General features: G+C 57.0%; 6 protein-coding genes across 6 annotated transcripts; 3 read left to right on the top strand and 3 right to left on the bottom strand.

Annotated features, from left to right (window-relative positions):
* Positions 1-730: 730 nt before the first annotated feature.
* KRP23_8189 (Methylthioribose transporter) lies at positions 731-2,401 on the bottom strand (the record flags this gene model as incomplete). Its single annotated transcript, XM_067893598.1, has 1 exon — positions 731-2,401. One exon carries the CDS (start codon positions 2,399-2,401, stop codon positions 731-733), a length of 1,671 nt encoding a protein of 556 aa, XP_067743112.1.
* A 2,418-nt stretch (positions 2,402-4,819) lies between these two features.
* KRP23_8188 (Phosphopantetheine adenylyltransferase 1) lies at positions 4,820-5,955 on the top strand (the record flags this gene model as incomplete). Its single annotated transcript, XM_067893596.1, has 2 exons — positions 4,820-5,205; positions 5,271-5,955. The coding sequence occupies 2 exons, from the start codon at positions 4,820-4,822 to the stop codon at positions 5,953-5,955; spliced, it is 1,071 nt and encodes a 356-aa protein (XP_067743111.1).
* Positions 5,956-6,202: 247 nt separating this feature from the next.
* KRP23_8187 (uncharacterized protein) lies at positions 6,203-7,168 on the bottom strand (the record flags this gene model as incomplete). Its single annotated transcript, XM_067893595.1, has 1 exon — positions 6,203-7,168. One exon carries the CDS (start codon positions 7,166-7,168, stop codon positions 6,203-6,205), a length of 966 nt encoding a protein of 321 aa, XP_067743110.1.
* Positions 7,169-8,928: 1,760 nt separating this feature from the next.
* Positions 8,929-10,692, top strand: KRP23_8186 (uncharacterized protein; the record flags this gene model as incomplete). Its single annotated transcript, XM_067893594.1, has 1 exon — positions 8,929-10,692. The coding sequence occupies one exon, from the start codon at positions 8,929-8,931 to the stop codon at positions 10,690-10,692; it is 1,764 nt and encodes a 587-aa protein (XP_067743109.1).
* A 90-nt stretch (positions 10,693-10,782) lies between these two features.
* Positions 10,783-11,916, bottom strand: KRP23_8185 (Endoribonuclease LACTB2; the record flags this gene model as incomplete). Its single annotated transcript, XM_067893593.1, has 1 exon — positions 10,783-11,916. The coding sequence occupies one exon, from the start codon at positions 11,914-11,916 to the stop codon at positions 10,783-10,785; it is 1,134 nt and encodes a 377-aa protein (XP_067743108.1).
* A 175-nt stretch (positions 11,917-12,091) lies between these two features.
* KRP23_8184 (Multisubstrate pseudouridine synthase 7) lies at positions 12,092-14,356 on the top strand (the record flags this gene model as incomplete). The annotated part of the gene is made up of 1 exon (XM_067893592.1): positions 12,092-14,356. The coding sequence occupies one exon, from the start codon at positions 12,092-12,094 to the stop codon at positions 14,354-14,356; it is 2,265 nt and encodes a 754-aa protein (XP_067743107.1).
* Between the last annotated feature and the right edge of the window lie 15 nt (positions 14,357-14,371).

Here is a 14,371-nt window from a genome sequence, read left to right as displayed (position 1 = left end):
GCGTTTGTGTAGCAGCAACAATAGAAAGGCGTTTTGCCCGCATAGCAAAGTCCAACGAAAGGTAGCTTCTGTGTAGCGGTTGCGCCTGGTCAGCCACCGCAACGGCAATCTCTTACGTCACAACTAGTGAAATCCTCGCGGAAACCACACGTGATGCGGCATTACCACTCCAATCTTTGGTAGAAGCAGCAGCGTATCAGCATGGCATCTGTGTGTGAGTAGCGCAGCACGCCGGCTTCCCACCACAGCCACGGTGGTGTCTCACAGCTATTACCGTGAATTTATAAGGGCGGTTTTTGCGCGCTTTAATCATCAATTGTCTTACATTTGTATACTATAGTTTATCTTACCTATGTGGCTCGCGATGGGTTACTATAAGGTTTCAGTTTTTGCTTAAATTGACATGAACTCAAATGGGTCATTTATCTTCTTCTTTTTTTACTATCAAAACGATCTCTCATTGTTATAAATATTCTAATTGGGAAAACATAGCTTTGACGGGGAAAATGACATACTAACGTTTGTACAAGATGGTCTATTACTGTAAACTAGGGTAAGATCAATTGCTAACAGCGGGAAACTATTACTGTACACTACCAATTGCTCACAAGGGGAAGCTTTGATCAGGGGAAAACCCAATTTGGGCCTGTTACGAAAAGCGGGAGGCTCTAATGAACTCTGGACAACAAAGTGTGCTAACTGAACTGTATGTGTACGATTAAGGAACGCTCTACTCTTGGAGCTGCTTCTTGTCCGAGATCATGGGCGAACGCAGGGTGGAGTCCCGCGGCAGACTCATCAGCGCGCTCCAACCCGTGCGACCAGCCGAGTGCTTGTATCCATAGCAGAAGTAGAAGATGACACTAGCCGCCAGCCACGCGCAACTCGTGTAGATGCCCGTGTAACTGATCTGCGCGGCCAGGTAGAAGTTGGCCAGGACTGCAATGGTGGGGATGAACGGCACGAGCGGCGCCGTGAAGTTCTCGCTACTCTGGGCCTCCTGCGGGCACTTGAAGTACATCACGAAGCACACAGCGACCGTGATCACGAGGAAGATGATGGCCAAAACGAGACACCAGGTGTGGCCCTCGTTCGAGTAGCCGATCTGGTACAAGAAGGCCGCCAGCCATGCTGACCCCACCATGACGCCGATGAGCTTGGGCGCCAGTGACGGGGACTCCTTGCGCATACGGACCATGAGCAATGACGACATGGACATGTTGAATGACAGCAAGATGCCGAAGCTGACGATGTCCCACAGCGTGTCGAACGGCACCACGAAGGCCACAGCCGTGAAGAAGATACCCGAAATCAGCGTGTTCGCGAACAGGTTTCCCTTGTCGTCCACCTTGGCGAAGATGCGAGGCATCAGGCCATCGCACGACAGCGCGTAGTTCAGACGCGGCTGGGCGAGGAAACTCACCAGCACCACCACAGGCATGGTGCACGTCTCACCAGCACGGACGAACTGAGAGGCCCAGTCTTGGCCCTGGTACTCGAAGCCAGCGCCAAAGCTGTCGGCCTGGAGGTACGGGATCATGCCGGCCAGCACCAGCGACGCGAAGCAAGACAGGAACATGGTGATGAGCACCACAAGCACCACAGCCCTGGGCATGGTCTTTTTGGGGTTCTTGGCCTCTGCAGCCAGACAGCACACCTCGTCGAAACCAATGTATCCGAAGAATGCCGACGACGCGCCGGTGATGATTCCTTGGGTGCCGAAGGCCATGGTGCCGTCCACGTCCTGGCGAGGCGGGACGAAAGGCGAGAGGTTGCTCGAGTCCATAAGGGCAAAACCGGCGATGATGATGAAGAGCACGACGACCACCTTGATGGTCGTGATGACGTTGACAAACCACTTGCCGAAGCGGACGCCCATGAGCAGAACGCCCACACACAGCGCCATCATGACGGCGCCGAGTAGGTTCGTGTAGTCCTCGTTCAGCCACTGGTACGTGTGCTCCGGGTGCTCCTCCACGAGCCAGTCCTGCACCTTGGTGGCCCAACTACGGGCCACACCGGAGCCGGAGATACCGTACTCGAGTGTGAGCAGCCATGCGGCAACCACAGCCGGCAGCTCACCAAGAGCGTAGAACGAGTAGGCGTACGTACTGCCTGACGATGGCACGCGGGTCACCAGCTCCATGTAGGCGAGGGCGTTGATGCAGACGACGACACCGGCGATGATCCAACTGACGAAAGCAGCCGGCCCAGCGGTGCCCGAGATGATCTCGCCAGTCGTGGAGAAGACGCCGCTACCGACGGTTCCTCCCACGCCAATGCACACCAAGTCGAACAGGGAGAGTTGGCGGGGCAGGGCCTCGGCCGCTTCCTCGGCCTTGATGACCGACAGCGGCTTGGTGCGCAGGATGTTCTGCATGAAGGAGGACTTGAACTCCATGGTCGTGACGGAACTTGACTTGGCTTGGGGAGTGTCCCCACTGCGACTTCCACGGCGAAATGATGAATGAAAACATGTTGGTGAGGCTCGGGGGCGAAAGGAGACCGAGGCGGGGTACAATAGCTGCTGAGCGGCTCCGTTAGGCGCGTTTTTGCCTCAAGGAGATGGACCAACAGAGAGCTGATGAAGGGAGTCGCATGATGCATCGAGCGAGCAGATTTGGCCTTTCTCGCGGATAACCCGCACCTCACGAGGACCAGCTGACAGTCATTGACAGTCATGCGTGGAGAGCATTCCAGTGGCCGTCTTGCACTACATTTCCCAAGCGAGATCATTGGCATGAAATCTGCATTTTGCGGCCATCGGAGCTCGTCGATACGGTTCCGAAAAAGCCGCTGAATCAGTGCAAGTACAACGTCTGAAGTCGTTTTACAGTACACGTACGTCGTGAAATGCATGCAAAACAGAAAAGATGCAGTGATCGTGTCGATTTTTAAGTTTAACGGCTCTGCAGGTTTCGGAGGCACACCTGCATTGAATGCTGCCTCCAGTATGAGCATTACATGTAGCTGCGTGTCATGCCCGCCGCGGACAACTACCGAAAGCGAGTCGCCGCGTGGCAACAGGATTTATCGTCTGCATGTCGATCATGACGGCGCATCCTCCTTGATGGAGATGCTCGGTCGTCGACGAAACCAGCTCTTTTCGCTGGTCTCTCTTGTGTTGCTTTTTGTATGCTGACGAGCACCTACACTTTCTTGAGGCTCGACTACCGGTACATGTAGGGAGGCCGCCGCATTGTTGTGCGCGGATTTCTTCCTGCCCCGAGTCGATCGACAACCGTTCGCAAGGTCTGCGGGGAAGTCCCGCGGGCACCAACGTATTCTCGTCGCACGAGGTGAACGCGCAGGTGTGTGCCGCGCAGCCAGCGGCGGTAGGAGGATGCTTTCGGGGCCGGCACATCCTCATTTCCGTCCCGAATGTATCAGATGAGAAGGGCGCGAGCAGGTATTCCTTCTTTTGAATTGACGACCAGACACGGAAGAAGAGATAGTCACACAATGGAAACGGCTATGGCGCATCATGAGCAGCGTCTGCATCACCATGCTATGGATGCAGAGGAACCGAGTCATCTTTCAGCACGAAGAGATCAAACTGGAGCAGAGCACACAAGAATTCTGGGCAACAGGGCTTCGACAAGTGAAAGCATTGGCTAAGCGGGAACGCCGACGCCCAGACATGATACTAGAAGGGACCTGGTTGCTTCTATGCTGTGCAGCTTTTGAAGAACCACCACGAGAGCAGTCTACAAGAAGGACAAGCCCCGTACAACCACCGCACTCGAATGAGGAACCGGCGTTGCTAACCAGGCTAAGGATCAATCAGGCATCTAGAAGTACTAACAACTAAATAGATCAACCTGCCTCTCTCTCTCTTTCTTTTGAATTGACGTGGTGGTGCTGGCCAAAGCGGGCACTGCCATAGCACCGGCACGCCGGCTGTCATGTTGGCAGCGGCAGACGAGAGGAACGCACCCATGCCGCAAAGCACTTGCTGTTGCTGTTGCAGTCGTCGAGATATTCACGTCCGATCAATGAAGCTCTCACATCTTGTCTCTGCGGTGATCATTTCGCTAGGCCGTTCCGCTGATGAAGCTGCGCTCCGGCTCTCGCTCGGCGACCACCATGACAAGTGCCGACGTGGGCGAATCAGATCCCGCAGGCAGAGATGGTGCGGAAATGGCTTCGGTCTCTCTTAAGTGCTCATGATGCTGTGGTGTTTTGCTTGGTCATCCGCCTCGGCACCTTGGAGCATCTCCGTCCATCGATCAGCACCCTCATTCGTTCACAGCAGTAAGCTTACCGCCGTTCCGCCTGCTTTCATGCAGTCGCTGTGCAGCGAGATAAATGCCGGTGCCATCGCTGTTGTGTTGTGTCTGAACGTCCGAGACGGGGCATCGCGGCCGCGCAGTACATGCCTTGGTGCTAGCTTATCATGGTCGTTGGTGGACGATGTAGCTGCAGTGCTTCAAGCACCAAGGTAAGCTATGCAGCCAATGCAGACAAGCGTTTTGCACCAGAACTCTGGTAGCTCTCTGTCTACCGCAACCAACGCGAAAAGCTCCCAGCTTGCTTTATATGATTCCTGCGTCTGGGTCGCTACTGACGAATAAGCAAGAACAAGAGTGATGAGACTCAACGCTCGTGTCCGCAGGAGTGGAAAGTCAAAAGAGCCGACATCCAAAACTGTCAGAGCAATCTCAAAAGTTTTACAAGTACTTCAGCATTACTAGAAGTAACAAACACGCGAGACTGCAGAGCTAGAACACCAATTCAACGGTGTTTGGTCTTGCTGCGCTAGAAGTCCCTTGATGTGCTCCACATAAACCCTAAACCTTAAGTGCACCAAGCAACTCTCATGGAGAAGAAGCTACAGCTCCTCAAGCTGCCGCCGGGCGTCGTGAGTCCTCCAGTACTCTCCGGCGCAGGAACTGCCCTCGCAATCGTTGCGGGTGTCGCCGCCATCATGGGGGTGTCCGCTTTGCACAAGCGCGCCGCTGCCGTCTGTGACAAGAACGGGCCCAGCGTCCGCGTCGGTCTCCTACGGATGCACGTGCCTCAGAACTTCCGGGACCTGGTGAAGAACGACGTGCTGCTGGAGAAGGCGGCCGAGCTCGTGTCTCATACGCTGTTGATCTTCGTATCGGGCAGGGACAAGCACGAGGTGGTCAACTACATTAGCGAGCTCTACGGCATGGCGTGGGACGTCGCCTGCGCACTGGACAAGCCCTTCCTGGACATCCGGTAGGCTGCGTCTACCTCTGTGTGGGGAGGATGCTGCGACTAAACTGCTGCTGGTTTGATGACAGGGTCGTGGGCGGTGGCATGTCGCCCGACAGCAAAACGTGGGAGGAGTTGGTGCTGCAGCCGGAGCTGAACGCCGTGTTCGGCGAGGACGCGCTGGTTGACGTGCAGCGCCTGAACGCACAGCGCTTTGAGCGCGACGGACTGTTTGCAGTCACTTACCATCCACTGAGTATGCACGTGGAACGGAGGCTGGCGGCCGACGTCAACTACTTCGAGAACGAGCACGCGGACCTGACGCCACATGAGCTGGTCGTTCTGGGAGGCACGTTCGACCACTTACACAACGGACACAAGAAGCTCTTGTCTCTGGCTGTAAGTATTTGTGCTCACCGCATCCTGGTGGGTGTTACAGCAGATAGCATGCTGACGAAAAAGTCGCACGCGGATCTGGTAGAGCCGCTGGAGAAGAGGAAACGTGCTGTACGAGACTACGTTGCATTCCTCAACCCGCAGATCGTTGTGGATATCGTGACGATTAAAGATCCCTTCGGTCCGGCCATCGTCATCCCGGAACCGGCGGCTATGGTGGTCTCCACGGAGACGCTTCCTGGCGCTGCCAAGATCAACAGCATCCGCGTCGAGCGCGGGCTGCCGAAACTCCACATCTTTGCGTGCCGACGCACGGAGAGCAGTACCCTCAGCTCTAGCTGCATCCGTGAGAAGATCGCTGCTTCCCAGCATCGCTAGAAGTGAAGTGACGTGCGTATTTCATGGACAGAGGGGTAGCATAGTGAAAGCCATTCTCAATAAACAATACTACAAGATCTCAACAGTAGGAACTAACCTTCCACGCTGTCTGCAGGTCCTCCCATACCCCTACAACTGGTACTGTTCGCTTGCCTGCTTACTTGCAGTCTCCATTCCCATGCAGACGTACTTACTTGGTGCCCATCCATACCCGTCTTCCGTGGGGCGATCCACGCGGCGTGCCCTATTATAAATGCGAGGTGGGATCCAGGCCGCTGCCGCTGGGCGCATCCGAGGATGGCTGTACTAACCCGAGACTTCGCTTTAGTGCATTGATGTCGACCTCCAGCGGTACTACAAACCCATTGATCCGGAACGGAATTGTGTGGAACAACGATTCCTCCACGGTTCCATCCAGCTGTAGCTGCTCTGCGGCCGTCGCCGTCGCAGTCGTCTGCTTGCCGCGCGCGACCTTCCTGGGGCGGTCGCTGCTTTGAATAGACTCGTCGCGCACTCCGTTCTTGTGGCTCTGACTCGTAGACGTCCTAATGACAGAAGTCTTGGGCGTGAGCGCGCCATCGATCGTCATATCTGCGTAGCTCTGGATAAGTGGGAAGCCAGCCGTTCCCGGCTGGCCGAACGGCATGAACGTCGGGTTGGGTGACGCCGTCGCACCCGGTGTGCCATTGGTCACGATACTCTCCACGCCATCTGACAGGTGCTGCTGCTGCTGGAACATCTTCATGCTTAACCTCTTCTTCTCTTTCTTGGTGGTCATGTCCACAAAGTAGCAGAATACCTCGTACTTGAGCTCCACTTTCATGCTGCGCGCCACTTTCCAACGCACGCGCAGCAGCGGGTCAAAGTTCTCCTTGGTCAGCTGCACATACTTTGACTGCGTGGCGTTACTGGACGGCTTGAGGTAGATGGCGCGTCTCTCCTGCATGTAGTTGGGGTCGATCTTGCTGTAGTGGCGCTCCACTTTGCTCTGGAACACGCCGAAGCCCTCGTCCGGGATGAACGGGATCGGGATCTCGTCGTGCAGCTTCTTGCGCACGGCCATGAGCGGCTCTCCGCACTTCATCGTGAGCACCGCCACGCACTCCTCGTGCAGCGGGAAGGCGTCAACGCCCTCGTCTGCGCGCTCCGTGGCGAACTTGAGCTCCGTGGCCGGCGGCGGCTCGCTGCCGTCTAAGCTGGACGCCGCGTGCATGTCGTGCGGGGGTCGTAGCTTGCGCGTTACGGCTCGACGGAGGCTCGGGACGCGCCGAGCAGGGAGCTAGAAGACCGCGGAACTGCGGAACAAGCGAGGTCAATGTGCGCGCGCTTTGAGCGGAGATTTTTGAACCAAAACTTTCGTACTTTGGCGGCACGCGCCTCTATGTGACGAAAATTACCGTGCTTCGGCCTTGCTTTCAAAAAGGTTGGGTAAGTTACAATGGATGACCAGAAACGTCATAGTAGACGAGCTCCTGGCCGTCCATTGTTTCATTTCCGTTCGAGTGCAGCCTGCAAGCACTCCAGTTTCCTGCACTACCGTAGTTGCAGCTCTTGGCTTCAAGGCGCTCCTAGTGTCAATGCTCCGTCAGTCAGCCACGAGAAGCCCTTTGAGACGCTGCTGGTAGCTCTGTCATCTTATAGCAACACGCGAAGGTTGGCCTCGTGTATCCTGCGGAAAGGTATGCATGTGCTTGCATGAATCAAGCCGTGTTTGCTATCCGCGTTGAAAGCGGCTTCAACGCCTTTCCACTCTGAGTTGGACCACTTCCGGGCTCGTCGTCTTCAACATGACGGATGGCAAAGCCCGTCGACCCCGGCTTCGGTCGCTGAGCTCGAGGCTAGTGGAGTGCAGACACGAGTCGCCAACACCAAGAGGCCGCGGCTATGTCGCTGCCCGACCGAATGCAAAGGCGTCGTGGCGCTACAGGCGAGAACGGATTGCAGGGCGATCGAGGGCGGCAAGCTCGTGACGTGACGCAATGTATCAGTGGCAGACAGGCTCTTACAGCTGAGTCAGCCGGGCTGAGCAACAAGTGCAGGTGCAGGTGCAGCAGAGCAGATTCATGTCGGTGGCCCGCCGCTGAGTCAGCCTGCCGCTCATACAGGTATCCGATATCGCGTCGAAACTGCGCTGCGGCAGCTGTGCTGCTCTCTCGTGCAATTCGCTGCGAATTACTCGACCGCCAGATGCTGAGGAACGACCTGATAAGACCACCTTGCCGTGTGCACGGCATCCTGGACGCCCGACATCCACGTAATCGCCGCTTTCGCTGGCGCCCTTTTCATGGCAAAAGTGCAGGGACCCATGGCAACCAGCCAGGGGAATCCTGGCGAATGCCGTCAAGTTGACGGTCATCGCCCTGGGCCATCGTCCACCACCCACTCGCGGGAGCAAAATCGCCACTGAATTAACTTTTGTAGCACTGGCTCGCATGCCCTTGCAGTGCCACCCTAGCGTGCGTGCAATTTGCTGCGCAAACCACGTCGAGCGCTCGCTTATAAGCAGATGCCATCGTGAACGCTTCCTCCAAGATAGCGTTCAAGATAGGGCGTCGGCCAGGTGGGGCCATGTAGCAGCTTGGCTTGCCTGCACTGCGAACTTGCACGTTAAATCACGCCAATGCAGGCGAAATCCATTTCAAATGTGCTCTCCGGCCAGACTGCCCATTACCAAGCAGCGCACACGAATGCCTGCTAACAGCATCGCGAGGGCAGCAACCCCTGGCATCTGCCTCAAGTCCCCCGCACCATTACCAATCTGCAAGCCGAGCATTCTATCCCAGAAACACAGCATACAAACACCAAGTATCAAACCAGAACAACATGCTGTAAAACCGTACAACTATTTTCTGCAACCGTTTCCTTCATTTATCTGCGCGTATACTTGCTAATCCGACCTGCTCGTATTCTCGCAGGTAGTCGTCCACTCGCTTTTTTGAAGAGCTCCTCAGCTGGCAGTCGCAGATCTCCATCATGATGTTCCCACTGCCGCTCGACTTCTTCCCTCCGCTGCGCCTCAGCAAGCAGGAGGCGCAGTCCTTCCTGCAGTGGGGGGACTCACTGCTGCAGCAGACCATCGACGCGTACCATCGCGAGCAGTTCGACACGCAGGAGACGCGCGAGCGCAAGTGGAAACCCATTAAGCAGAAGCACGACCTGACCGTCTACCGGCGGCGCAAGCTCAAGGATGACAGCGAGTTCAAGTATTTGTGCACGGGCCGCATCGATGGTACACTGGACGAGGTCGTCATGGGCCGCTACGCCGACAACACGCCCGATTTCCGGCGCACCTCGGGCGTCTACCGCGAAGACATCGTGGACTGCGCCGTGCTGGGCGTGATCAAGAAGCGAAGCCCTGAGGACCCGTTCTTCCTGTCCTGCTTCAAGTGGATGACGGTCGAATCGCCCGGCAAGGGACTCGTTAAGAACCGAGACGTGTGCTGGTACGAACAGGTCGGCATGACCCGCGACCGCAACGGCAAAGAGATCGGCTACACGCTCACTGAGTCCGTGGAGCTGCCCACGTGCCCCATGTTCAATGAGTGCGTGCGCGCCAAGTTCTCCATCTGCTACTTGTACAAGCGCAACAAGAGCGGAGGCGTCAAGGTGTACATGCGCGGCAAGAACGACGCCGGAGGGAAGGTCGTGGACTGGGTGACGGACATCAAGTCGGCAGAGCTCTGGCTGCGCATTGAGCAGGCCATGTCGGTCGCCCACGCGGTCATTGCCACGGCGCTCGTTGAGGCTGGCAAGCATACGGTTCGCCCCTTCATCACGCATGGAAAGTGCGAGGTGTGCCACGCCAAGGCCTCCGGCTTTTTGAGCTCATCCAAGCAGTGCGTGGTGTGCCACCGTCTCACGTGCTCGAGCTGTGTGGCCAAAGTGCGCGTGTTGAGCTTCCACGACTTTCGTGTGCCGCACCACGAGCAGTTCTGCAAGAAGTGCATGCGTCTGATCCACCAAGTGGACCTGCGCGCCCCGGAGAGCGTGCAGAACCTCGTCGAGTACGCTGCGGCGTCGTTGACCGGACCGGAAAGCTCGCAGAACAGCTTTATGAGCTCAACGCGCGGTAGAGCAGCGACAGATGACAGCGGCGAAGAAGACCGTTTGCGCCACAATGACACGTCCAGCCACAGTAGCAGCAGCGGTTCTTGTCGCGCACTTCCACAGCCTCTCATTGGCATGAGCCAGGATGATGATCCGCACGTGCAGTCCGGCCTTCCGATGCATCCCGGTCAACCCTCGCACAGCAACCACGTGAAGCCTGGCTCGTCGTCGGTGCCCGCCGTGCCCGTGACGATCTACGTCGAGCCCACCTCGCAGAAAGCAAGTCGCAGCATGGACGCCTATCCGACACAACAGTACGCAAAGCAGCGCCGCCACACCCACTCACCACCCGACAGCGGGGACGAATGTTACGAAGCCCGTGAGTCGGAGACTCCTTATAGTCGGTCCCAGGTAGTGACTCGGTCTCGAAACGAGACTGCCAGCTCCTTCAGAACCAGTTTCAGCAGCCCCAGCGCCTACCAGCCCAATGCTCCATCAGACCCGACCACGGACACGTTGATGTCACAGATCATCAAGATGAACGTCATCGCGGAGCAGTCCCGGCAGCAGATCCAGGACAATCTCAAACTGGCACGTCAGCTCAGCTCTCGATCGGAAACTGAACCTCACGTGGGGACTGGATTGGAACAAGGGGGTTCCGTGGTTGTACATACTCGTAGTATGGAGTAAGTGTTTGTCAAGTAGCAATCCAGGTCCCATGCGTCATTTATTTCGCTCATCAGAGCAGCCATCACTATAAACCAAATAACACCACAAAAACTACTTTACGACGTCAGCGTTTTCATGGTAGAAGCTCAAGCTGTACGTTGCAGACTGGAACCATCCAGCTCGGCGAACCTGCTTGACTCGGTGCTCCACGAGGAGTTTCTGCAGGTGCTTTTCGATCGCCTTCTTCGCTGAGAGACGTAGGATGTACGGCAGTGGCTCATACACTTTATCCACAACGTCCGACGACGACAGCCCCTCCTGGCGATCGTTGTGTTTCTTCAGCACTTCCAGCACCTCATCCTCGCGCTGCTGGCGGTGCGTAATATACTCGTGGATCTTGGCCGCTGCGTCCTTCACCACCGGCCCATGACCCGGGTAAATAGTAGCAGCGCCGCAAGCTTTCAGCTTGACCAGAGACGTCATGAGGTCAGCGAGCGAGTCGAACATGCAGCTGCCGAAGCCCAAAACACAGTCTCCAGAGAACAGCACCGGAGCTTCCAGTTCACCCCGATCCAACACAAAGCAAACGTGGTCGTTGCAGTGTCCTGGAGTGTACACCGTCTTCAACACACCTGCACTCGTTTCCCCTTCTGAAGGCACCTGGAACTGCTGCCCATCCACCAAGCCCTGAATCCCCAGTCGTCGACTCTCTGCGTTGCTCAGCTTCAGTCGTCGATCTCCGTCTCCATCTCCTTCTCTGTTTGAGTCCGGCAGGTACTTCCACACTTGCATAGCTGGGAACCTCTTCTTCAATTGCAACAGGCCACCCACATGGTCCAAGTGGCCGTGTGTCACCAGCAGATCCGAGATCTCGCGCACCCCGCGACGGTCACAAACTTGCATCAACTTGTGCACGAAAGCCTCGTTCCCATCGCTGGCATCGACCAGCAACCGTCTGGATCCGCTCCCCACCACGTAAACGTTTGTACCGTTCAGCGTCATGCGGCTCGGGTTGCGTCCCAGCACGCGCAGCACATTTCCGGGCAATTGCTCGTCGTCGGGGAGCGTCGGGAGGCTGCGAGAGACGCCCGAAAGCCACAGAACCAGGGAGTGAAGTCGCACCGAGAGACTGAAACGCAGCAGTGTCCACACAGGCACGTGTGAGAGCCCTCCTTGCTCACGGTACAGCGCTAGAGGCCGCAGCAACCACAGCACTAGACCTCCGAGTAGCACCGACGACCACATCAGTGAATCTGCGACGTGTGACGAGAATCAAAGTTACTAAGAAGTCACTATCACGGGGTTGTAATTTTCAGCCAGTCAAAAAGCGTCCGCTCATTAGCGGATCCGTCCACTACAGTGGACGCAGGTGTGAACGACGACGTTCTCTCGGTCGCTTAGTGTTTTGCGGCAGTCAGTCATGGGTCGCGGAGGAGGACGTCGTGGAGGACGCCATGGAGGACGTGGTCGTGGCCGAGGTGGACGCGGAGGAGGACACCGTCGTGACGGACCGGACTTCCGCTCTGCCGGCTACAACGATGGCGTCCCCTGCAGTGTGGACGAGTCCAAAGTGGGCATCCAGCGCTTCCTGATGCCACAAGTGGGGGGTTTCCACGGGGCTACCAAGCAGCGCTACTCGGACTTTGTGGTACGCGAGGTGGCGCTGGACGGACGCGTGGTGACGCTCACGGATGTCAAGCGCTGGGCTCCAGCCGCCAAAGCCCCGAAAGTGAGTGAAGTCTTCAAGCACAAAGTGTTCGCGCTGCTGGACGACGCGGCCAACGACAAAATGGACATACCGCAGCCGGTGCACACTTTGGTGGGCAAACTGGCGGGCAGGTTATTGGGGGTGTTCAATGCCAATAAGAGGGCGAGGGTGTTGAGGCAGGAGAAGGAGGACGTGCAGAAACTCAAGGTCGCAATTGCCGCTGTGTGTGGGCAGGAGACGGCGCTCAAGGTGGAGCAGTTTATGCTGAGACTGGTGGACGCACAGGTGGAGGCGGACGAGGCCAAGAGACTCAACAAGACCAAGAATGGAGAGGAGCAGGTGAAGACTGCGGAAGAGAAGAAGGAGGCCGAGACGGCCTTCTTCTTCCCGCCGATCGACGCCAAAGAGACTCGAGCGGCGGTGCACGAGGTGGTGCGCAAGTTTGGCAGCGGCAACGTCGTGTCGGACACGACGACCAACAGTGACGGCGTGTCGGTGATTCGGGTGCGGCGCGTGATGGTTGGCGGCAAGAAGAGGAAGGATATGGACCAGCGCGGACGAAACAACGCGCGCGCGCCGTGGCCGAAGAACCGCCCCGATTACCTGCAGTTTGTGCTGCACAAGCGCAACATGGAGACCAACAGTATCATGATGCAGCTGGCCAAGGCCATGAACACGAACGTGTCGACCTTCACGTACGCTGGCACCAAGGACAAGCGTGGCATCACGACGCAGCTGTGCACGGTCTATCGCGGATCGAAGGAGCGCCTCGAGACGCTTAACCGCGCTGGCCGCGAGTTGGACTCATTCAACTTCCTGGTTGGTAACGCTACGTACGTGTCTGAGCGACTGAACCTCGGTGACCTACGCGGCAACCGCTTCTCGCTCGCTATTCGCGACCTGCCTGGTGACGCTACCATATCGGACGACCAGATTCACGAAGCGGTTCGCAGTTGGAGCGAGCACGGCTTCATCAACTACTTCGGGTTGCAGCGTTTCGGCACTAAGTCTGTAGCCACGCACGAAATCGGACGAGCTATTCTGCAGCGTGATCACAAGCGTGTTGTAGACTTGCTGCTCTCTCCACAAGAGGGTGACGCCTCCAAGATTCGTGAGGCCCGCCAAGCTTTCCAGGAAGACCAGGACGTGGGTGCAGCGCTGAAGGCACTGCCTCCGTATCTGATTGCCGAGCGTGCTGTGCTGCAAGGACTGCGTGTACATGGTTTGACGTCATACGCCACTGCTATCCAGAGTGTCCCCCGACACCTGCGTATGATGTACTCGCACTCGTACCAGAGCTTTGTGTGGAATTCCGTCGCGAGTGAGCGATTAACGCAGTTCTCTCGAGACGCGCCAGTGGTGGGAGACCTCGTGATTCCCCACGAGAAGATGACGGAGGACTACGTTGACGAGAACGAGGAAGGTGGAGCGGACGGCGACGAAGATGACGCCGCCCCTGCGAAGAAGGCTCGTACGACGGCCGAAGCCTCACGTCCCGACTCCAACGTCACGCTTGTCACCGCCGAGAACTTGAACCAGTTCAGCATTTACGACGTGGTGCTGCCGCTGCCGGGCTACAGCATCACGTACCCGGAGAACGCACTGAAGCAGCTCTACGAGGAGATCATGAAAGCTGACGGTGTGGACTTCCAAGCTCTGGAGCGTGCGACGAACTCGGAGTATCATCTACCAGGCTCGTACCGCCACGTACTCCGGAAACCTGTGGACGTGGAGCACGAACTCAAAAGGTATAACGACCCCACCGTGCCGCTGCTGGAAACTGATATCGACCGCCTTGCGGGTCGCAGTGCACAAGCTTCCGTTCCGGATGGCAAGTCCCGCGCCTTGTGTCTGGAGTTCCAACTGGGTCCGTCGTCGTATGCAACCATGGCAGTTCGCGAATTGCTCAAGCAGAGCAGCAACCTCGACGTGCAGCTTCAGCTGAGGCAGAAGCTTAATGCTAAGGAGAGTAAGTAAGGCCTCAACGCAACA

Source organism: Phytophthora ramorum (genome assembly GCF_020800215.1).
Source record: "Phytophthora ramorum isolate Pr-102 chromosome Unknown Phyram_PR-102_s0007, whole genome shotgun sequence".
NCBI lineage: Eukaryota > Oomycota > Peronosporomycetes > Peronosporales > Peronosporaceae > Phytophthora > Phytophthora ramorum.
This window is presented reverse-complemented; position numbering and strand designations above follow the sequence as displayed.